General features: G+C 40.7%; 1 protein-coding gene across 1 annotated transcript in view; it reads right to left on the reverse strand.

The window, feature by feature from the left end:
• Nucleotides 1-13,103: 13,103 nt before the first annotated feature.
• Nucleotides 13,104-24,629, reverse strand: part of dsg2l (desmoglein 2 like) — a 39,122-nt gene continuing 27,596 nt past the window's right edge. Inside the window, exons 12-14 of the mRNA XM_048163064.1 lie at nt 23,731-23,858; nt 19,380-19,676; nt 13,104-14,243 (exon numbers count right to left, since the gene is read on the reverse strand). Of these exons, the coding sequence (XP_048019021.1) occupies nt 13,425-14,243; nt 19,380-19,676; nt 23,731-23,858 (1,244 nt within the window). The 3' untranslated portion in view covers nt 13,104-13,424. The remainder of the gene's footprint in view (nt 14,244-19,379; nt 19,677-23,730; nt 23,859-24,629) is intronic.

Consider the following 24,629-nt stretch of genomic DNA (forward strand, 5'->3'; position numbering starts at 1 on the left):
TAGCCGGATCTACTTCACTCTATATGACGAGTCACGCAGGTACTGGGCTACTCCGCAGCGGTTGTCGTCCCGCTCGGTCTAAAATAGTCCGATTATAAGTGATTCAGAATAATACAAACACACAATTTGGAAGATGGATTCATGATGTACTCGCACATTATATAAATGTTGTAAATCTCGAACAAAAAAGTTACATTGTGTAGAATAAGTTAGTTAATTTAAGTTAATTTAAAGGTATGGTAGGCATTTTTTATAAATAGTGGTTGAAACTCTCCTCACATCCTGATAGCAATCAATAGTATAAGTGACCTAAATATATTTTTAAAAAAATGCATATATTTTCTGTGAAAGTCTCAGGACCAAAAAAATGTTTGTCCAATCATCGCATTAAATTAAGCTCTGGTGCATCCTGTTTCCATTGATCATCCTTGAGATGTTCCTACAACTTGATTGGACATGATTTGGAAAGGCATACACCTAGGTCCCACAGTTAATGGTGCATGTCAGAGCACAAACCAATAAATGAAGTAGACCTCCAGGATTTTATGGAGGCACAGATCTGGGGAAAGGTACAGAAAAATTTCTGCAGCATATAAGGTCGCAATGAGCACAGTGACCTTCATCATCCGTAAATAAAAAGAAGTTTGGAACCGCCAGGACTCTTCCTAGAGCAGGCCGCCCGGCCAAGCTGAGCGATCAGGGGAGAAGGGCCTTAGTCAGGGAAGTGACCAAGAACCCGATGGTCACTCTGACAGAGCTCCAGAGCTCTCCAGAGGAGAACCTTCCAGAAGAACAACCATCTCAGCAGCACTCCACCAATCAGGCCTGTATGGTAGAGTGGCCAGGCGGAAGCCACTCCTACGTAAAAGGCACATGACAGCCCACCTGGAGTTTGCCAAAAGGCACCTGAAGGACTCTCAGACCGTGAAATGAATAAAGATTGAACTCTCTGGCCTGAATAGCAAGTGTCATTTTTAGAAGAAACCAGGCACCGCTCATCACCTGACCAATACCATCCCTATAGTGAAGCATGAGGGTGGCAGCATCATGCTGTGGGGATGTTTTTCAGCAGCAGGAACTGGGGGACTAGTCAGAATCAAGGGAAAGATGAATGAAGCAATGTACAGAGACATTCTTGATGAAAACCTGCAGAGCACTCTGGACCTCAGACTGGGGCGAAGGTTCATCTTCCAACAGGACAACAACACTAGCACACAGCCAAGATAACAAAGGAGTGGCTACGGGACAACTCTGTGAATGTCCTTGAGTGAGCCCAGACTTGAACCCGACTGAACATCTCTGTTGGCAGTGCAACAATGCTCCCCATCGAACCTGATGGAGCTTGAGAGGCCCTGCAAAGAAGAATAGGAGAAACTGCCCAAAAATAGTTGTGCCAAGCTTGTAGCATTATACTCAAAAATATTTGAGGCTGTAATTGGTGCCAAAGGTGCTTCAACAAAGTATTGAGCAAAGATTTTTTTTTTCTTCTGTTTTTTATTTCTCTTTTGGAATAAGGCTGTAACATAACAAAATGTGGAAAAAGTGAAGCGCTGTGAATACTTTCCGGATGCACTGTATCTCCACGCACCCTGCTCGTGCAGACATCACGCATCATCAGAGGCTATACAGAGTTGTAGACGTAGGCTGTGTCCGAAATCGCATACACTCGAGTAGGTACTTATTTTGAGTATTACTTCATTACTACAAAAAATGCTAGGCTATATAGTATGAATGTGTGTAGTATGAATGTAATTCATCTGCCATGCTGTCATTATTATGTGACCTATAGTGTCAGTTACATCGCTTCATTGCCATTCACAAATCCCCGTGGCCTCATGGGATAAAGTGTCCATGCACATTTCAGAATGACACCAGAAGTAGGTAATCTGGGTAGTTTTTGTGTACTATTTATGAGTACAGAGTAGCCTACATTCAGACATACTTCTTTTGTCAGACACTGTTTTCCAGATACTCCAGATCATTCTGGAGTATTACATCATACTTCGTTCTTTCATGCTCATTTGCAAAAACAAACATTTTAAAAACTTTGTTGGCTTGTGGACCTGCAACAGTCAGCAGCAATGCTATTTTTCTTGCATCTGGCTTACTTTCCAGTCCAACAGCCTATACAGCACAAATTGCTGCTTGAAAGTTCTCCAGTTACTGTTGTCAACATTCCCAATTAATTTCAGTCCATCCGGTGGTTTCATGCTGCTTTCAGTCTTGCCTTTGCTTTTTTTAAACAGCTCAGAGAGCTGTGTTTACTTGTGTTTCTTTACTCACATGAATGTAGCCACAGACAATGCCACTGGAAGGCAAGCATGCAACGTTTAGCCAAAAAAGAGTAATGCTAACGCTCCGCCTCTGGCGGTATGCAGGGAAGGGGACCAGAGGCTGTTTTTTGAATGGATGTCAATGGATGAGAGGCTTCGCTATGCTGATTAAACAGCTTTTGTGGGGAAATAGCGAACCATTTAATTAATCAACAGCCTGTTTGCTAATCTTCAGCATGTTTTACACTAAACAATACTTTCGTTGAGAACTATATGTAGATTTTAGCTTGATAAAAATGTAGAGAAGGCAGACTAGGGAATGTTGTGAACGATAGTCTGAGAGGTGAGCATGTGATTAAGTTAGCCGTTATGCTTTATTCAATGGTAAGAGATACAGACCCCCCTATACGATCTCTGGCCACATATCATGTCACTAGTTTGTTCACTCGCACCGTGCCCTCTTAGACACTTTACACAACACTGCCATCTAGTGGGGCATCTAACACAATGATAGCAACAATATTAAATCTTGTAGCACAACATCAGACATCGTCCACATTAAGTCTGTGAACTTTTATTTTTGGATTGAACAAGTTGATTTTGACTCATTAGGTTGGAGAGATGGATATGACTTGCAGGTCCAGGGAAATGTTTTGGATTTTATTTTTAGATTAATTGTTTACTAAAGGACTTAATCAGGAAATTGATTGTGATAGTGCTATTGTTTTTTTGTTTATTCATTTCTCTTCCTTGCTCGCCAGGTAGAGCAACTGACGGCCAATATAAAATCATTCTTAGATCAGAGATGAAGCATGCCAATGCTGATGCCCTCTCAAGGCTCCCAGGATCTGTGGTTGGAAACACCAGATAGGTTGGATGTATGCAGTGAGTGAGGCTGAAGGAACAGGAGTTCCGATAAGAGATGTAGAAGATAGTGAAAATGAGCTAGTTAAGGCTCAACAAGGGGACTCTGACATTCAGCTGCTTATTCAGTTGAAAAATGGGGGACGGGTGTAGGGAAGCCAAGCTAAAAGGGAAGGGAAGCCTGTTCTTGTCAAGTACTTGCCAGTGTGGAACCAATTGCAGGTCCAAAACCAATGATTGGTGAGACTACGTCCAGCTAATTCTGACATTAGATATACTGGGCCCTAATAAAAATAGGCATATTTTAGTTTTTGGTTACTATTTTTCCAAATGGACCAAAGCATTCCCCTTTCCTAATCAAGAAGCTCAGTCTATTGCTAGAGGTGGAGGAGTGGGTGTGTAAATCGCTGCAATAAACAAGTTTCATACTTCTCCTGATTGCTACGCCCCTATGTGCTTTTTGGATGTGTTGTTTAGTGTTCTTTGTAGTTCTTTTTTCTCCTCTGTGCTGTTTTCTGCAGCTCTCCATTTTTAATTTCACTTTTGCAGGTGATGTGCTGATTGGTTCCCTCTGTTGTCAATCATCCAACAGGGGCAGGTTGAGCAGGCTGACGTCAAACGGTGGTCTGTGTCCGATTTGCCACTGGAAGACCAAGTGAAAGGACACTTCAACACAGAAATGGAGACTTGCCTTCATATAGACTTGAGCTGTGATTGTGCACTCTGTGGTTTTGTTGTGTTTGTTTTGTTTTATCTTTTTTTTTGCCGACCCTATTTTGGTTCCTTCATCCCAAAAATGAAGAGTCATGAATTAAAGGATTAGTTCACTTTCAAATTAAAATTCACCCCCATGTCATCCAAGATTCTTTCTTCCGTTGAAAAGAAATTAAGGTTTTTGATGAAAACATTCCAGGATTTTTCTCCATATAGTGGACTTCAATGGCCTCCAAACGGTCGAAGGTCCAAATGTCACCTTCAGTGCAGCTTCAAAGCGTTCTACACGATCCCAGACGAGGAATAAGGGTCTTATCTTATCGTTCATTTTCTAAAAAACAATAACAATAAATGCTCATCTTGAACTAGCTCTCTTCTTCTTCTCTATTAGAATTCCAGCAGTGTAGACACTGCTAAGTGTATTACTGCCCTCCACAGGTCAAAGTTTGAACTAATTGTTATTTGTTACGTGTATGCAGGTCGAGAGACGAGGCAGATACGGATTTCCACAATCATACACTTTTACTTCATTAAACAAGAGCAGGAACACCAACATACAACATTAACACAACAGAGAACGGACCAGGAGTGCAGGGAGTGAGTGCATTATAAAGGGAGTGCAGATGATAGAGTCCAGGTGCAGGTGATCCGTGATGATGAGGAGATGACGAGGGAAGTGAGTGCAGGTGTGGAGAACAGGAGGATCTTGGGAAATGGAGTCCAGGGGAACAAGGGATCCGTGACAGTACCTCCCCCTCCCGGTAGGCGCGTCCTCGCGCCGTAGATGGAACAACCGGAAGGGGGGTGGGCGCCCTGGAGACCTCAAGCCGGAGCAGGGGGAGGAGAAGACTGGAGTGGAGGTCTCCAGGGCGGTTTCCAAGGCCATGGCGGGTCAGGAGACGAAGGCAGCCACGGCGGGTCAGGTGCAGCGGGCAGCCACGGCGGGTCAGGTGCAGCGGGCAGCCACGGCGGGTCAGGGGCCGAAGGTAGCCATGGTTGGTCCGGGACCGAAGGCTTAGGGCCGTTGAGCCCAGGCGGCGGTGAAGGACCGGCGGGAGATGGCGAAACTGTAGGCTCCGCCGACCGAAGCGCAGCCGGGGCTCCAGAAGGCCGCAGTGGAAGCAGTAAGACAGTCAACAAAACGAACACCGGGGGGAGTGAGGAAGCCAACTGGAACTGAGGGACGGAGTGACGGAGCGGAGACGGAGGAGTGTAGTCCAGAGGGGAGGGCAGGCTGACGAGTGACCAAGGTGTGAGTGGCGGCAGGATGGATACTGGTGATACTGGAGGACTGATGGGAAACGGTGGAGCAGAGGGAGGTTGGGGCCGGGGTGAAGGTAATCGCCCAGAGGTCCGAGGTGGAGATCTGGGCGAGGGGGCTTGAGGTGGAGGTTCAGTGATGTAGACACACATGGGAGGAGGCGGGAGAGGGAGGCAGGGAGGGTAAACAGTTCTTGAATTAGAGACTTTTAGAGCAAAGTTCATCATAATAAAGGGCTCGGTGGCGGCAGGAGCGGCTGGAGCGGCGGGCTCGGCGGCGGCGGCTGGAGTGGCGGGCTCGGCGGCGGCGGCTGGAGCGGAGGGCTCGTAGGCGGCGGCTGGAGCTGAGGGCCAGTCCATCCCCTCAAATACAACTAGAATGCCCGTTGGAACGGGAGTGGGCTTGCTAGCGGGCTCTGGAGAGACTGGAGCGGGCTCTGGAGAGACTGGAGCGGGCTCTGGAGAGACTGGAGCGGCTTGCTTCCTCCTCCTCCGCTTGCGGGACCCAGTGGAGGAGTGTGGGTCCAGCATTGAACAGGCCGGAAGTTCGCTGAAGGGGTATGCGGAGGAAGACGGAGGTTGACTGACTGGCCCGGCCAACCATGTTTCTGGACGGACCAGAGACAAACACCTATCCTGAACCCAATCGACTACGAATTTGGAGTCATTTAACCATAAAATGGAATTTATAGTTTCGCTTAAGGAGAAACGATAATCGGGTTCACCAAAACGGATAGTGTCGTCGTCTAGTCCATCCAGAAACAAGGAGATCAAAGAAGCTTCAGGCCAGTCAGACAAAAAAGCGAGCTCAACGAACTCCTCCACATACCTCTCTAGCGAACGACCAACCTGGAGAAGCCCGATGATTTTCTCGGCCGCTGTCATCGTTTTGGGAGGCATGGGAGAAGCTGGACCCCGGGTGATGAAGGAAGCATCCTTCTTGTGGAAATCCAGTCGGTTTTAGGGTCCGTTCTTCTGTTACGTGTTGCTGGTGCAGAGGGATGAGGCAGATACGGATTTCCACAATCATACACTTTTACTTCATTAAACAAGAGCAGGAACACCAACATACAACATTAACACAACAGAGAACGGACCAGGAGTGCAGGGAGTGAGTGCATTATAAAGGGAGTGCAGATGATAGAGTCCAGGTGCAGGTGATCCGTGATGATGAGGAGATGACGAGGGAAGTGAGTGCAGGTGTGGAGAACAGGAGGATCTTGGGAAATGGAGTCCAGGGGAACAAGGGATCCGTGACATTATTAACTTGCACTAGCATATTGTACGTGCCAATTTAGTTCAAACTTTGACCTGTGGAGGGCAGTCATACACTTAGCAGCGTCTACACTGCTGGAATTCAAATAGAGAAGAAGAAGAGAACAAGTTCAAGCTGAGCATTTATGGTTAAAATGTATAAAATTTTTATTTTTATTTAAAAAAAAAAAATGAGCAATGATTTCTCTAGATAAGACCCTTATTTCTCATCTGGGATCGCTGTAAAATTTAATTTGACCTTCAACCGTTTGGGGTCCATTGAAGTCCACTATATGGAGAAAAAAACTGGAATGTTTTCATCAAAAACCTTAATTTCTTTTCGACAGAAGAAAGAAAGATATGAAAATCTTGGATGACATGAAGGTGAGTAAATTAACAGGAAATTTTAATTTGAAAGTGAACTAATCCTTTAATGAATTAATCGTGTTTGTGCTGGATGGAGGAAATGGGATAGGTAAGTTATATCACATGACATACATGGTACACACTTAGTTTTTGTTTCTGTATAAATACACCATGTTAGGGAGATGTACCACCCACTGTATTTTTGGTTTGTAGTTACTGTAGGGCGTCTCAGGTCCCACTTCTGCAGAGGCAGAGCGGCAGCTTTGGTCATAGACTTCGCAGATGGATCTGGCAGAGGGGTTAGAGATGGGCCTTGCCCTTTCTCTGCCTTCACCTACCAGGTCCAGTGTTTCATCTCAGGGTTTGGAAGAACACTCTGCGGTTACTTCCGCCCCGAGTGAAGCACCGGTACAGCAATTAACCAGCTCTGAGGAGCTGGATATTGTTAGTATCAAGATTTGAGGAGCTTGTGGAGGTTGTTGTCAAGCTTAATATCGACTGGCCGGCTGAGAAACAGGAGCTTTGTCATAAAAGCAAATTAGACAAATACTTTCTGCCATCAAGTTCACAACCTCCTCATCGGGGCTTACCATTTTTTTCCCGACCTCCACACCAAGATTGTTCATGATAAACAATGTTTCAGAGCCATGTCCACAAGTGATCCAGCCTGCTTGTTCTCAGAGGCCACCAGTTTACTCCAAGGACTATAATTTTATGTGACTCAAGGATGCGTCTTGTCTATTCAAGGGGAGAGGATAGAGTAATGAATGCTGGGGAATTCTCTTTGTTTTTGTTTGAGGTGTGGCCCAGCCCACCTGAGCCTTTCTCCAGTGCATTCTCCTCCCTTTGACTGAATGCAGAGATGATTGAACTCACCTGTAGAGGGGATGCAAGAGATGAGATGTGCGAGCTGGCCTTCGCGCTGAGGAGAATAATGGGAAAGTTTTGTGTTGCTCTAGACCAGTAGTGTTTGTCCAGCAACAACAATAAGTAGAAAGACTGAGCATGTAGGGCTTAGTTAGATAATGGTGTTGGGGGAGTGATGACTACATGTTCTTTCTCTTTCTGAACTCAGCTTTGACTTTCATAAGCGTTTTTTTTTTTTATTATTATTATTATTTTTAGCTTTTTTCCACTAACACTTCTTTCTGATATGTCCAGAAATCTGCCATTTTCCTCACAACACCTAGCACCATGCACCTTTGCTGGTTCAAAATGCAGTGGCTAGAGTGCTTACTAGAATCACCCCAGTTTTATCATCACTTCATTGGCTTGTCAAGTACAGTATAAATGTTTCAAGCTCCACGGTCACAACTTTATATTAGGTGGCCTTAACCACTACTTACATCAAAAGATAAGTACAATGTACTTCTTGTATTCATATTGTATTGCAAAACACTTTTGTTGCTATTGAGGTGTGATACTGGTAAGGTTATGGACAGGGTTGATGTATGGGTAGGTTTAAGGGTGTAATTATATAATTAACAGTGTAATTATAAATTACAGATGTAATTACTTGCAGGTATTTCTTAAAATATAAGTACAACATGTTTGTACACAATAAGGGCATTGTATCAAATGATTAATTTAAATGTAAGTATACATAGTAGTTAAGGCCACCTTATATAAAGTGGTACCATTTCCACTAATTACATATGAAGTTTTAAATGGACCCTAACCCATCATTACTTATGTGTACTTTTATTGTGCAATAATCCATCAAAATCCACAAAAGGATATAGATCTTTTTCCTATTTGGCTCCTAATCTATAGAATAGTCTTTCTAGCATTGCCCAGACGCAGGCACACTCTCTGTAAGGCTAGATTAAAGACTTATTTTTTTTAGTCAAGAATACACCTAATTCATTCTCACTACTTATGGCTTTAAAATAATGCATTTTTGTAAAGCAGCTTTTGAAACAATGTGTATTGTAATAATTGATATATTGTACTACAAGTAAAACTGACTTTACTCAAGGCAAACCTTAAAGATGCCCTAGAACCAGTTTTTACAAGATGTAATATAAGTCTAAGGTGTCCCCTGAATGTGTCTGTGAAGTTTCAGCTCAAAATACCCCATAGATTTTTTTTAATTAATTTTTTTAACTGCCTATTTTGGGGCATCAGTAACTATGCACCGATTCAGGCTGCGGCCCCTTTAAATCACACACTCCCTGCCCCCCGAGCTCTCGACTATAATACAGTGCATTTACAAAGTTCACACAGTTAATATAACCCTCAAATGGATCTTTACAAGATGTTCGTCATGCATACTGCATGTATGCGTCGGATCATGCGAGTATAGTATTTATTTGGATGTTTACATTTGATTCTGAATGAGTTTGAGGCTGTGCTTCGTGGCTAAAGCTAACATTACACACTGTTGGAGAGATTTATAAAGAATGAAGTTGTGTTTATGCATTATACAGACTGCAAGTGTTTAAAAATGAAAATAGCGATGGCTCTCTTGTCTCCATGAATACAGTAAGAAATGATAGTAACTTTAACCACATTTAACAGAACATTAGCAACATGCTAACGAAACATTTATAAAGACAATTTACAAATATCACTAAAAATATCATGTAATCATGGATCATGTCAGTTATTATCGCTCCATCTGCCATTTTTTGCTATTGTTCTTGCTTGCTTACCTAGTCTGATGATTCAGCTGTGCACATCCAGACGTTAATACTGGCTGCCCTTGTCTAGTTCTTGAACATGAGCTGGCATATGCAAATATTGGGGGCGTACATATTAATGATCCCGACTGTTACGTAGCAGTCGGTGTTATGTTGAGATTCGCCTGTTCTTCGGAGGTCTTTTAAACAAATGAGATTTACACAAGGAGGAAACAATGGTGTTTGAGACTCACTGTATGTCATTTCCATGTACTGAACTCTTGTTATTCAACTATGCCAAGGTAAATTCAATTTTCAGTTCTAGGGCACCTTTAAATTGACAAGACAAGACAAGACACTTACATGACTTGCATGTTATTTATTTATTTATTATTATTTGCAGTGGCAGCATCACATTATACTGTCAAATCTTAATGACAATACCAATCTAATACAAAAAAAAAAAAAAAAAAAAAAAAATGAAAATGTTCCTTAAAGATTATTTAAACTCTTAAGAACACACAAGTGCATCCACAGTAAGCAATATACTTTTTGATTAAAATAAAAGCACATATAAGATCATACTGATTATTTTTTCCCTTTTCCCTAAGCTGGCTGTTGGCTGGCTTAATGAGAATGAACTTTTTATAGTTATACTTTTTATAATTTTTTTAATACCTACAGCATTACATGCTTGAAATGTACTACGTTAATGCTTGGGTGGAATAAAACTACAGTGTAATTCATAATTTTACAGTGTTTATCACTTTACAGTTATTTATATAAATATTTACATGTTTTCTGTTTTTTTTTATCATTCTGGACAAATTACTTTAATTCCCATTTATGCATGCCATTGATAAATGGAGTTTAAATGTGAACTAAAGTATACAGTAGTAGACTATAGCTCATCAACAGATGCTGACAGACGTTACATTTGCGGAAACTTGTGGAAAATTAAAGCCAACTTAATACAATCCCATAAAATAAAATTTATAAAATATACTATAAAATATATCTCATTAACAATGGTGATTATTCTAGATTTTTTTCTATTTAAAAAAAATCTGGATGGTTTTAATCCATATAAAATTCAGAATAACTCAATAGAACCACAAACAAAATCCTCACAAATATTCCGATGTCATTTGTGCATGAATTCATCAAAGGATGATCATTACAGCATTTAGTTGGTGGTAGACAATCAAGTATTTACAATTATTCATATAACAGATGCTTTTATCCAAAGGAGCTTACAAATAAGCAAAAACCCAAGCAGCTGAAAACAAACTTCATTAAAAAAAAATGTATATTAGCAGTGCTGCAATATAAAATGTGTACACCAGAAAAACACAGTTAGTGATGAATTGTAAACGCAAAACAGAAGAAAAAACATATATATATTGTTTGTTTGTTTTACTGCTAATAAGAAGCATTTATTAATGGTTCTGAATTATTGCTCATAGAAGAGTTGTGTAATGGTCTCAGAAGGTCTGTTGCTGGGTGAAAAGTCATTCCACAGTGGGAGAGAGTGTAAAAGTTCTAGTACAGTAAGTGACGGCGTCTGGTTGCACAGGTGAAATCATGCATCATTCGCTCACTGACCACAGAGGGTCTGCAGGAAGGTGCTGATCCAGAAGGAGTCCAGAATCTTGAGTCTTGAAAGGTAAGTGTTACGATTGCGCAGGCATGAAACAGAGTGAGAATCCAAATGCAAGCACCAACATTTAATAACATAAGGGGTAATCCAAAACCAGAAGTAATCCATACACAGCAGACGAAGCAACGACAAGAACGCACACACGAGAGCAACAACCAACACACAACAACTGACGCATAAAGGTTTAAATAGACACGTTAACAATGGGCTGATAAGGGACAGGTGTTGGTGATATGATGTCATGGTAACTAATGAGGGTAACTATAACGACACACAAGGTACAAGGCAAAACAGGAACCAAAACACAGGAAATAAAGTTTGAAACAAAGAAAACCAAGATTACACTTTAACATAAAAGTCCTACAAAACACAAGACAACACAGGGATCGTGACAGGAAGCTTCCAACATGTTCTCCAACCAATACGACCATATAGGTTGTTTGTCACTTCCCTGAAAAATGACCCATAGGAATGTTTACTAAAGTGGCGCCCCTATCGACAACAGGACACCATTTCATTTTAATGCATTGTTCACTTTTATCGGCGTCATATTTCGGGTTTCGCGTAGCTCAATTGGCAGAACATTGCAATAACTATCCAATCGTGATCGTGGGTTCGATCCCAGGGAACGCATGTGCTCATAAAGTGTATGCACTATAAATCACTAAGGGTAGGTTTAGGGATGGGGTGGGTGTAGTTGTTAATACAAAAAAATAGATTTGTTAAATGAAAATAGGAGAAATGGTGTAAAAACTCCACACGTTGCATTTAAATGAACACGCATTTTGATTGGTAAGGACAGTAATACGTCATTTCATGACGACAGATGTAACACAACACTGTCATTATTTTTACGCCTGCTAGAGGGCGCATGACTTTAAATGTAAATATAGGTCATAATAAGGTGCTTGAAAAACATTTTTTTTTTTTGGAGGACAGTCTCGAAGCTTCATGTAGCCACAGGAGAGATACAACTGCCAAGGCTTAATGACGCTGACTGGAAGGTCAGTTTCTTATTATATGAACATACGGGAAATAAATCATTGTACATCAGCAGCGAGTGTAGGTGGACTTGCAGGTATGGGATGGAATGATCAATCCTAGATATTGTAGATTGTGACTTCTTAAAGCTGCAGTAGGTAACTTTTGTAAAAATGTATTTTTTTACATATTTGTTAAACCTGCCATTATGTCCTGACAGTAGAATATGAGACAGATAATCTGTGAAAAAAATCAATCTCCTCTGGCTCCTCCCAGTGGTCCTATTGCCATTTGCAAAAATACACTGCTCCTGGTAAGAAACAACCAATCAGAGCCAGGAGGAGCGTCTTAGCAGTGTTAATCAAGCTCGCGTGCGCGCTGCTCTCACCCCTCTCATGCACAGCGCGTACAGGCGTTCAAATTCAAGATTACCGGTGTGCCGCAGCTTTGCTTATGCCGGACAAACAATCCAAACTGCCAATTCCTCGAGTGGCACCTGCTCATAAAATAAAGACGGGTAAACGGAAAAAGACAGATGACGATGATAAAAAAGCCAAAAAGAAAGAATTAGATAGAGCCCGAAATAAAACGAGGGTAAATATTGGAGTGGCTTTTCCGAGGTGGAGGGAGCTACGTGTCCTGAAAGGATTAAAAACCAATGCAGAGTTAGCCACATTTCTGCTTGACAAGTAAGTATCCCTGCTTGATTTGTTTCATATTTTAAGAACTACACAACTAATATAATTTCAAAACAGGCCTGCCCGTCCCCTGCCTGATGCTCCGCGCACACCACGGCTTCCTCTTCTCCCCGCCCGTTGACTCCTCGAAGTCGCTGTGGTGTGAATTCCTCGTCGGTGCCCATTGACTCAATGTCAAAACTCTAGCCGCATAACATACAGATAAAATGTCACGCACTGTACAAAGCAACTATTGAAACCTACTAATTCACTGGCTTGTCATGTTCTGAAATAATGTACTAGCAAACCTTATTTAGCATTACATATCGATAGAATAATTACTTGCATACTGTAACGTTAGTTACCGTTATATTATCTTACTAGCTATTTATTACTTATAGAAATAGTGCAACGTCATATAGTTACATTACATGTATTGCAAAATATGTAATGTTTTGAGGACCAAGTTTGTAGTCAAAGTATGGGCAGGCCATAGTCAATGTAAATCATACTGTTGATGTTTCGTCTGTACCAGTGAATGTGCCATAACTGTTTATCCGCCGTCATTGGTGGTCCTGCTTGCTTACTAGCCTGCACGTTCACGGCAGGCTCCGTTGTGATGGGGGAGGAGCTGTGGAAGGAGGGCTGTAGCGCAGCATAGAGCAAGGGGGAGTGACCTGTGAGTTGTGCTTGTTCAAATTTTCAGGCTAAGTCAACGTTTTCTAAAAACTCCCTACTGCAGCTTTAAGAGTGCTTACAGACTCTGAGGAACCCTCATATCCAATGAACCACAAACTTCCCTCTCTCTGGCCCCTCCTGCCATCACCGTTCTGGCGGGATGAAATGCCCGTCTAACCCCATGAGACTCTGTGGACTGCACTACTTCAGTGTTAACAATTTGAACAGCTCCAGAGACACTACCTTGAGCCTGCACAGACCCTTTAGTTGGCTGCTTCTCAACAAGGACTACACTCTGGTATTGCTGCATTTCACGTTTGGCAGTTCCACGCAGGGTAGCATCAGAGCTCCTCTGCTCCTCTACTATTAAATTCTCTTGAATGCCTAGGACTGGGCTGGGCGTCATCACCAGAGTAGGATGGGTTTCCACCACATAAATGGGGGTGGCATGGGTATAGTACAATGCAGGCTGCTGTACTAACAGAGTTGGGTTAGGAACCATCACCTTCTCATGGACATACATTCCTGTAGAGGACATGCTGCTTGCCTGCTGTCCTCCTGCAGCATGAATAATGGTGGAAGATATTCCTTTCTCCTGAGAATTTTGTAGACTAACTGTCTCCTGTACGTCAACATCTTTGTGTGTGGTAGACAGGACCGGTTTGGAGGTCACAGCAGTGGTTGTGCTCATTTCAAGTTCTATTGTAGAACCACTACAGATCTCAGCTAGGGTCTTGAACCTCAGGCCAAGGTCATCAAGGAAAGCAAGGTTATCATCTTCATGCGTGAGACTGCAGATGTCCTCAAATGAGCCCATGCAAGATTCCTGACCCTCATAGTCATAGACCTTCAGACAGTCTCCCATATCTTGCTTCCTAGCCACATAACCTGTTTTCTGTAATAAGAGAAATGTTGCATTTACTGATCCGTTCATATACAACAATGCCAAAATACATAGTACTGGCCGTACATACTATATTAAAGGGTTAGTTCATGCAAAAATTAAATTTCTTTCATTAATTACTCCCCCTCATGCCGTTCCACACCCGTAAGATCTTCGTTCATCTTCAGAACACAAATTGAGATATTTTTTGATGAAATCCGAGAGGTATATAACTCGTCTATAGACAGCAATATAATCACCGTTTTCAAGGTCCACAAAGGTACTAAAGACATTGTTAAAACAGTTGACGTGACTGCAGTGGTTCAACCTTAATTTTATGAAGCGACAAGAATACGTTTTGTGCTCAAAAACAAAGCAAAAATAACGAATTTATTCAACAATCTCTTCCCTGTCATTATCCTTATGCAGTTGCCTCAGAAAGCACAGTGAAGGCTTCCATGTTTACATCCGAATGCCGGCTCAGTATTAGCCAAGTTACATACGTGAGAAGCAAGATGCATGCGTGTGATGCTGACGCAGGAGTCGGCCAATAATGAGTCTGCATTTTGATGTAGAACCTGGAAGCTCTGGCCGTAAACAACGTATGAGAATGACACAGAAGAGGAGATATTGTTGAATAAAGATGTTATTTTTGTTTTGTTTTGTGCACAAAAAGTATTCTCTTCGCTTCATAAAATTGAGGTTGAACTATTGCAACTGTTTTAACGATGACTTTAATACCTTTCTGGTCCTTGAAAGTGGTGATTATATTGCTGTCTACGGATGAGTCATATACCTCTTGGATTTCATCAAAAATAGCTTAATTTGTGTTCTGAAGATGAACGAAGGTCTTACAGGTGAGTAATTAATGACAGAATTTTCATTTTTGGGTGAACTAACACTTTGAAAATTTTCCATTTAATTTAATTAATTTATTTTTTATGTTTATTTATTTATTTATTTATTAGGGTATGTTTATAAAAGCTACTTAAATGCCCTAATTGAACTAAGGCCTAATCCTGTCTAAGCCCAGTCTGAGAAACCGGGCCCAAAAAGTCTTGTTCTGGTGCTAGGGACCCTCCCTTCAATCTTTTATTATTATTATTATTATTATTATTATATCTGTAAAGTATCATATTTTAATACTTTCTCAGTGGTGTTGCTTCCATTAACAGTTTCATTTTATTATGTTATATGTTTTAATTTTATATATTTTCATGAAATTTTTAGTTTTAGTTTATAATTTTCTAGACTAAAAGTGGTTTCAAACAAATTTGCATTGCATGTCAAATGTCACAATCCCAAACATTGTGATTAAACACAATATCATAATTGGATTGTAGCTGAAACTGTGCAAAAAACAACAACAACAACAACAACAACAAAAAACAATAGAAACTGGTTGAGAAGGACTAAGAGTGTCTGTGGAACAGCAAATAGTCCAGGTGATATGTGAATTTATTTTTTATTTTTTTCACTTTTTCATAAAAGCATCAAATTTGGTACACTTGTACAGTTTGGGGCCCTGAACATTTTCAGAAATGGAGCCATCACAAAAATGCCCTGTGGTCACCATGGCAACCATTTTACTTTCCACCATAACCAAATTATGTATTTTGTCTCATATCTTCTGAATCAAACATGACACAGAAAAGGTGATGTCTGCCCATATGTTTTGATGGTCAAGGATTACACTGATACCATATAAAACATCAAGCCCCAGAAGTGACGGTGGAAACGCACTCACCTTTGGCTCGACAGTGGAAACACAGCTAATGTCTCTATCACAATATCCTCTACATTGACACAGAGCTGTGCACTTTAAGGAATGCAGCCACAACTTAGAAGTGGACTAGCTTGCCTTTGAAAGTGTTGACCACAATGGTCTCCAATCGCTTGGGTCCATCAAACCCCAGACTGAAATGGCATATTTGGTGCCACCTCAAGTGCTTATCCCCAGCCATGTCCTCCTTGGTACACTGCTCTTGTGAGGTGCTGAACCAGTGCATCCTTAGATGGGGGGGATTTGTTCCATTCCTCTTCCTTTCTTTGTGAAAAATGCAAGACAAGCTTGATCGATGTTGAGTTGGCTGCTGGTGTGGTCATAGAGGAGGAATTGTGAAGTGGTTCATAATGGAAATCACCTCCTCTGGAATGTTTTTTGGAGCCTTTGACAGGACATTGAAGGGTTTCTGCAATCCAGGTATCCCCTGCTGTCTTCTTGCCCATGGTTGCAAATGTAGATGCAGCGTTACAACACAGGAACACAGGAAGGGCCTTGGATTTGTCAGAACCCAGAGATTTGGCAGTCTCATGAGCAGGCATGTATTTGAAGTTCTTGCCAGTCCCAAATGCCACCCACATCTCCTCAATGACCAGCTCTGACACATGTGTCATGGCTAGGACCATGACATCTGTGTCCACAGTGCACAGGGTGATCTTTTTAAATCCTTTTCTTGCTGAATCTGCCACATGGAGTAGCATTCTTGTATCTGCCTCTTCATGTATGCAAGAGGCAATCTGATTTGATTATTGCATTCCAGTGTGCCATAACAGAAACTGGGATCTTTCATGGGTAACTCATGGGTATGTCATGTAGGGGTGGGACAGAATATCGATATGGCGATATATCGTCATCCTTCTCTGTGCGATACGAGAATCGTATCGCTGCGCCAAATATCGATATTTTAATTTAAAAAAAATAAAGCACTATATATAGATTTCTTTGCTCAAAGCGTCCTACTTCAAGGCGGCGCTCGACACATGAATGAGGAAAAACGTGAACTTAAGTTAACTAGCCTAAGAAAAAGAGGTTATTAACAGGATGGCGGACAGCAGTGTGAGTAAAATAGATGCCCCAGCCACGTTTAAGTTCACAGTCTTGACGCACTTTTATACCATTGATGTGACAGTCGTAGACATCTTTGACGTTCTTCACCGAGCGCTTAGATATACACGGGAGCATTTGAAAGCATATATTAGGGATCCTCTGATAGACGCCTGCTTTCGAACGCTCCCGTGTATATCTAAGCGCTTGAAGAGCGTCAAAGGGTGATGTTTGCACCTGGTGACTTCATGCATTTTCTCTGATCGGATAGCTATCCGATCGTGAAAAGACCAGGTCTAAATGCCTAAATACGCATTTGAGACGGATTTAAATCCGATCGCTCAAACCACTTCAGGAGATGGTCTGGGACGCATTCCAGTCAAAACTGTCTATGCTCAGTCTAAATGCATCTGGTTGTTGAAACTACATATGTAAATTTTACTTCTCCCAAAAATACTAAAACTGAAACATGTGAGAGTCAGATATGACAACGCTACTGCATCACACATCGCCGCAGATCTCTTCAGCAAGCTGACGCGCAAACGGCCGCATATGAAAGTGAAAGTAAGTCGCAGACGCATAACACACAATTATCTTCATTAAAAGTAATGAGACCTTATACCAGTGCTGTTGCCGCTCTCTCCTATTGCAGTCTTTGATTTTGAAATTAACTGATGGTCAATAAAATGCACCTCATATTTCTTGCTTTCGGTGACGTGAACTCTATTAAATGTACATATAAGATCGGATTTATCCGTTAACCTGCACTTAACCTTTTCACGTGCATTTTGTTTTCATATTAAGACCAATATCGCGATGTATCATTATAGGATTGTCTAGCGATATCGATTATCGCAGAATCGCTGACTCGCGATATTATCCTTATCGTGAGCCATTTATCGTGATCGTATCGTATCGTGAGGTACCCTCCGATTCCCACCCCTAATGTCATGGGTATTTTACAGTGTCATTGTTACATATGTTACATGTAGTTATTCCAATAATAACTATAAATTATGCATAATTACATGCAACTAACCCTAAACCAAACCAAACCAAACCCTAATCCTATATCCCTATAGTAAGTACATACAATACTTGATACTTAATATACTCAGTACTTAAATGTATAATTGCAGTGTAACAAAGACACCTTAAAATAAAGTGTAACCCTTAATTGCCGTCTCATGGTACACCAGTTGTCAATGGTGACAAGCAGATTAGCAGATAGTTGATTCAGTGTACTGGTTGTAGGTTACAAATCCAAGGCCCTTCCCGTGTTCTATGCCTTCACTGGCTATGACACAGTATCTGCATTTGTAACCAGGGGCAAGAAGATAGCATGGGATACCTGGAATGCAGATGACATGACGTTCCACACCCGTAAGATCTTCCAACTAAGGATGTACTGGTGGCAACAGACTGGGGTTGGTTGGACCCAAGCATTTGGAGACCACTGTGGTCAACTCTTCCACAGCCAAGCTAGACCATCCTTGAACTCTTAAGTTGTAGCTGCAAGAAAGGCTACCGGTCGGCAGTACAAAAGTAAAAAGCTTCCTTAAAGTGAACAGCTGTGGAGGAGACTGTGAAGAAGACTAAAGAACAGATTCAACAACATCAAACAAACGTGTTTCTGAAATAGATTTTTTGAAGTAAATCTTTGTGTTTGACATCCTTTTTAAGCTATGTTGCTAAGGCCATATTGAATATTCTACTCTTTACAGTCACTGTATTGTCAGGGTTAATGAACAACAAAAAAAAAATTAAGGTTTTGAAAATCTACCAACATGCATGCAACAGATGTGATATTATAAAGTCTAGCCTAGGTTCTAAGATACTGTGATTTCCTTCTCACGTCACTGAATTCACCATTAACTATTCACCTGAACAGTTTATGATGTTTTATATGGTATCATTGTAATCACTGACCATCAAAACATAGGGGTAGGCATCACCTCTTTTGTGTCATCATGTTTGATTCAGAAGACATGATACAAATACATAACTTGGTTATGGCGGAAAGTAAAATGATCATCATGGCGACCACAAGGTGCTCCATTTCTCCCAAACTATACAAGTGTACAAAATTTCATTCTTTTATGAAAAAGTGAACATTTTACCTCAAGTTTTGCACATATCACCTGGACAAAAAAGCGAAACGCATGGATGTATGGAGCACATCTTCATTTATGTTTTAATGGTACAAAGACCTCTTATGTGTCAAAAAATGAAGGAAAGTTTGATTTCTCATGTCATGACTCCTTTGAACTCAATGCAGCATTGATATTTAAGTTCTTAAGCTGTGTAAAATTGATACTTACTTGAGAATAGTAGTTGCCTAAGAAAGCATCAGAGAGTGCAAGGCCATCATAGGTGTCAAATCTGCTATGTTCCTCTTTTCTTTTTGCATGCATGTACATCCCATCAGTCTGACTCTTGTGGTGATGATATGCATCATCATGCTGATCATATTGGTAGAAAGAGGACCAATGTGAGCCTTTTGCTCTCTCTACACCAACATTTACTGCATCACTCCTCCTCTGAGCCGCTTTTAAAGCGTCCACATAACTGAGCTTGCTGTCATCATGCTCTTTTGACACCTGTAAGAGAGGCATTCCCTGTGGGGCAGAGTACACCTGTTAACAGTGCCTGATACATTATTCACATATAAGCACCATGCAGGGTCTTAAATTAACACTTGCTTAGTGCCAAATGCGACCAAAAATCATCTTCGGCAAGTAAATGATATTAACAAATGACTTTAACTTGATAAGAATAATATCTTGACCCTTGAAGATCTAAACGATGTGCATGATTCAAATGAAAGTGAAACCATCATAAAGCAAACATCAAAACTTCAGACCATCGAAACCTAAAACATACCACCAAACGTTTGCTCTAAATTTAATCTAGGACATCTGAAGTTATTTTTTTTTTTTCCTTCCAGAACACCATGTGGCCACACAAGTAGAATATTCCTCGCATGAATCAACCACAAATGGAACAAAATGTGCACATCTACAGATTATCTGTGAAGGTAACCCTAGCAACATTATGATTGTTGAGCACCTGTAGATTTAGATCACCAAAAAATACTATTTTGTTAAAAAAAATTCCCTGAAAATAAACATTTCATTTGGTTAATTATGCTTGCAGGCAATTGGGTTGTAAAAGATGAAGAGACTGCAGCCGAAAAATACAATCAATTGCATAATTTTGTCATGGCTAGTGCTACTCAGGAAAAAATAAATAAATAAATAAATAAATAAATAAATAAATAAATAAATAAATAAATAAATAATAGGCACGTGTAATTATTAGGTTTTGCAATTTGTGTAATTGAAAGCGAAGAGCAAACATTTCTGCAGCAGCACTCTTTACTCATCTAACACAAAACACAGGAAATGTCAATGCAGTATAATAATTATTATAAAAAATATACCCAATGGAAATTATTGGGGTCCAAGCAAAACACAAATGCTGCTGATTTTTTGTTGATATAGTTATATTTGTGATATACAGTTCAAAAGTTTAGAAATTTTAATTGCATTGGAATTTGCTGATTTTTCGCATGTGTCCTCAGAATGTTTGTGTAGATTTTTTATATTTTGCTGACAAGATACAGGCTAATATGTCATATGGACCACATCTAAAATCTGCTAAACAGTTAAATGAATCCAAATTCCTTTTATAATTATTGCAAATTCAAAATGGCTGAAAATGTAATGGAAATGACCATTTGATTTGGGGGCAACTAAGTACTCGTAGGATTTTTTTTTTTTATCCTTCAAAGAGAGCAAAACTGTGAATTAACTTTTTATAGTGCTAACTTTGTCAGATTATCACAAAATTTGGTAGACAGCTTTATATACATGCGCTGTACATATCCACCAAATTTCATAATTAAAGCCATTCAAAACTCAAGTTACTAGGTACTTTACCTACTGTTACGTCCCAGGACGTATATTGTTTATTGTTTTGTTATTCTGTGAATGTGTATGTGACACTGTCTCTCTGATGCTCAACAGCCTGCTGGGAAGTGTAGTTTTTTCCCTATTTCCTCTGTTCCTCCCTGTCCTCTTGCAGGAGCCCAATTGACGCCACCTGTTCCTCGTTAGAGCATGGAGAGGAGCTTGCATTTACACCGAGGGAGCTGGCTGTTCCCCAGAGAGAGTGTGGCCTGTCTTCCCTCTCAGAACTTTTGTTGTCTTGGCTGTTGTGAAAGCTTCTTTAAGAGAAACCTGTTGTATTTGCTGGTGTGAAAGCTCCCTGAAGAGACATCTGTTGTATCTGCTGTTGTGGCAGTGTGTAATTGCCCCATTTTCAATGTTGCAGACGCAGTAGGGAGGTGAGTGCCCTTTTTGTTTTTTTAATAACCCCTGTTTTCCCCTGTTTTTGGTTAGTGAGGTAGTCAGGTAAGAGATTTGTTGTTTATTTTGATGTTTTGTTTTGATAGGTTATTTAGACTCCCTTACTCCAGTTAGCTTACTCCTTTTGTTTGTTATTTTGGCTTTAACCCCCTCCCGAAGCTAGAAGCGTCTTGTTAGTTATCCTTATTATTTTTGCCTTATCCTTGATTGTTATAAGAGACTTTATGTTAAATAAACCTTTTGAAGAGTTATTTTTGTGTTCGTGTGAGTTCTGGGAGTGCAGACTGAACCAACTCTCTCTCATCTTTGCCCTGTGTTTTTGAAGGGACACATCTTTATTACTTTTTATTTCTATATGTTACTCTCCCACCACCCCTAGACAAAAGGGGGACGTAACATATTGGGGGGCTCGTCCGGGATTTGAACCCGGGACCTCTCGCAAAATTTTGTTGTTGGAAGCCATTTTTATTGTCTGATTGGTTATGACTGGTGATTGATTAGTGTTGCCCTCCACGATCACAGTTAACCCTTAAATGCATACCTCGGGTCTTTAGTGACCCGGGACGTCATTCGCTACCCTCCTTCTCGTTCAGTTTTTAAAGTTAGACATCAACCTTCTTGGTATTCCTCAATCAATTCATTATAAAGAATATAACAAGAAAAAAATCATAAAATTATAAAAGAATGCCTATTTTTGTATTCATTTTTTGTAAAAATTGTATAGGGTCGCTAACAACCCGAGGTGTGTATGTGTGTACATATTTTTTTTTTTTCTGCACAACAATAATTGAATCTTAGATGATGGAATAAGTGCAATTCACCTTTATTCCACAAGGTGGCAATGTCTGATACACAATGCTGAAGAGACGACTCATTCAGACAGAAAACGAAATAAGATAAACATGAAATGGCTCAGCAATTTACTGCAGAACAAGTACTGAACACAATCAAATATGACTGTAACTGTTACTGGATGGATCTGGTAAAGCTGTTAGCGTTCGAAATATTGATTTTGAAGATGTTGAAAATTATATAGTTTTGAGAATACGCTTGAGATCGCGAATGGGCTCATATTCGTGACCTCAAACATAAAACTAGCCCATTATTTGCTGAATGTACTGGGAAGTGAGCTCTGACATGGACAGTGATGATAGCATAAAACATCTGCTCAAATGGAGCCCTTTAAAGCTCCAAAAGGTAACAAAATAAGCTTTATTTTATTCTTCTGTAATTGTTACTCTAATATCAGAGGAGTTTTATATTATTGCGACAGGTAGAGATCCTTCCGTGTTAGATATAGATCTGGGTCGATAAAGACCCGAATATGTAAGAATGATTGGTGAAACAGTCATGCATTTCAGGGTTAAGTATCTCTGAAGGTTGGGACATCTCCTGAAGTTTCATTCAGGAGATGAGATTGAAAGTGTGGGTTGCACAGGCACCCACAAAGCTATAAAAGGCCACAAAAGCATTGCTAAAGACCTAGATATTCATTGATCAATTATAAGATATCCTGTCATGATAAGATAACCTTCAAATACAGAAAATTCTGGACTGTTGCTACTCTCCCTAGGAAAAGACATCCTGCAGAAATCACTCTAAGAACACAACGGGCAATCCTAAAAGAAGTGAAAAAGAACCCAAGGCCTCCAGAAGATGTGAAGTCATATAATATCTGATTCTGAATTGCCACAATCAGTCTGTGTTTTTTGTGTTTGGTGATAAATGTACACAGTGGCATAACTTTGTTTTCAAAAAGTGGGTGGGACATGATTAGAGCATTTTTGCATTTTGTTTAGTGATTTCACTGGAATGAATAAAGAATCTCTGCAATGGCATTAAGGGATAGACTGAGGTGATCGTCTGTGTAAAGATTATGCACGAGCCACAAGAAAACACAGTTGCCTTCTGCCATTGATAACAGCGGCAATGAACACTCAGCATGATTTCAAAAACAACATATTCCAACATCAGATCGCCTCTTATTTAACAAGCAAACTAAATTAAAACTCTGCTGGTTAACTGGAGATGGTTTGTTTGTATTAGGTACATCCGTGCCACGAGATGTTTCAAAAAGTGGTGGGGACAATATCGACCCTGGCAAAAAGTGGTGGGGACATGTCCCACCCGTACCACTGACCCACCCATAACATGACGTCTATGAGAACTTGTTACTGTCACGGCTGGTTGAGACAAAAACTCTCATTAACATGACAGAAATGCCTTTTCTTGTGTGTCTCGATTGCACCATGACTGGCATGTGTAACAGTAAAATTCTGCCTTGTGCTGTAGTGTTACATACCTTGTCCTCTCCCTGTCCTTCAGTGTTATATGCTATAAGATTCTCTTTAGCATCAAATGGGATGGACTTGAAACCTGCTGCAGCTCCTGCACCACCACAAAGACAGAACAGCAGCAGAAGAGGCACCACTGCAAACACAGACAACTCAGTTATCAGTGTTCATTCAGCACATCAGCTGTAATCGTCTTTAAACATATCCACAACCGCACATAATTCTTATATGTAACACTTATATTTACTCATATGCATTAGTTGTTAATTGAAGTGCTTATTGCTAAAGAGCTCAAGTGAATAGTTTTGGATAGAGTATCCTTTAGATTGACAGTGATGTAGGGCTGGAAAAAAAGAAAATGAAAAAAAGTAACACTTTAGTTTGATGGTCCACTTTAAGGCAGGACCACACCAAGCCGACAGTTGGCCAGTTTTTGTTCGTCGGCCGACTAAGTTTCCTCAGTGTGTTCTGCACCGTCGGCTGAAGTTGGTCCTCGTCAGCTTTTTTTCGGCCGATTCAAAATGTTGAATCAGTGTCGGAGCTCGTCGGCCCGTTGGGCCATCTGATCATTCTGATTGGCTATTCAGCTACTGCCACCTGCTGGTACGGAAAGGCATTTCATCTTACGCAGGTGCAGAACAGATGTGCTACTTGGCCGTCTGGTGTCAAGCGTTGGTTTGGTGTATCAGGGCAACTTTGGACCCAGACACTGTCGACGCGAGCCAACCCCGCAGTCTGCTTTCATCGCCGGCTTGGTGTGTTCCTGCCTTTAGACATTCTACAAACTGTAAGTAACTTTGCAACTACATGTCAACTAACTCTCATTGGAGTATTAGCTAACACTATCTGCTAACACATTATTTGGATGGTCCCCAACAGACATACTGACTATAAGCAATTACATGTC

Source organism: Megalobrama amblycephala, linkage group LG17 (genome assembly GCF_018812025.1).
Source record: "Megalobrama amblycephala isolate DHTTF-2021 linkage group LG17, ASM1881202v1, whole genome shotgun sequence".
NCBI classification, from domain to species: Eukaryota; Metazoa; Chordata; class Actinopteri; order Cypriniformes; family Xenocyprididae; genus Megalobrama; species Megalobrama amblycephala.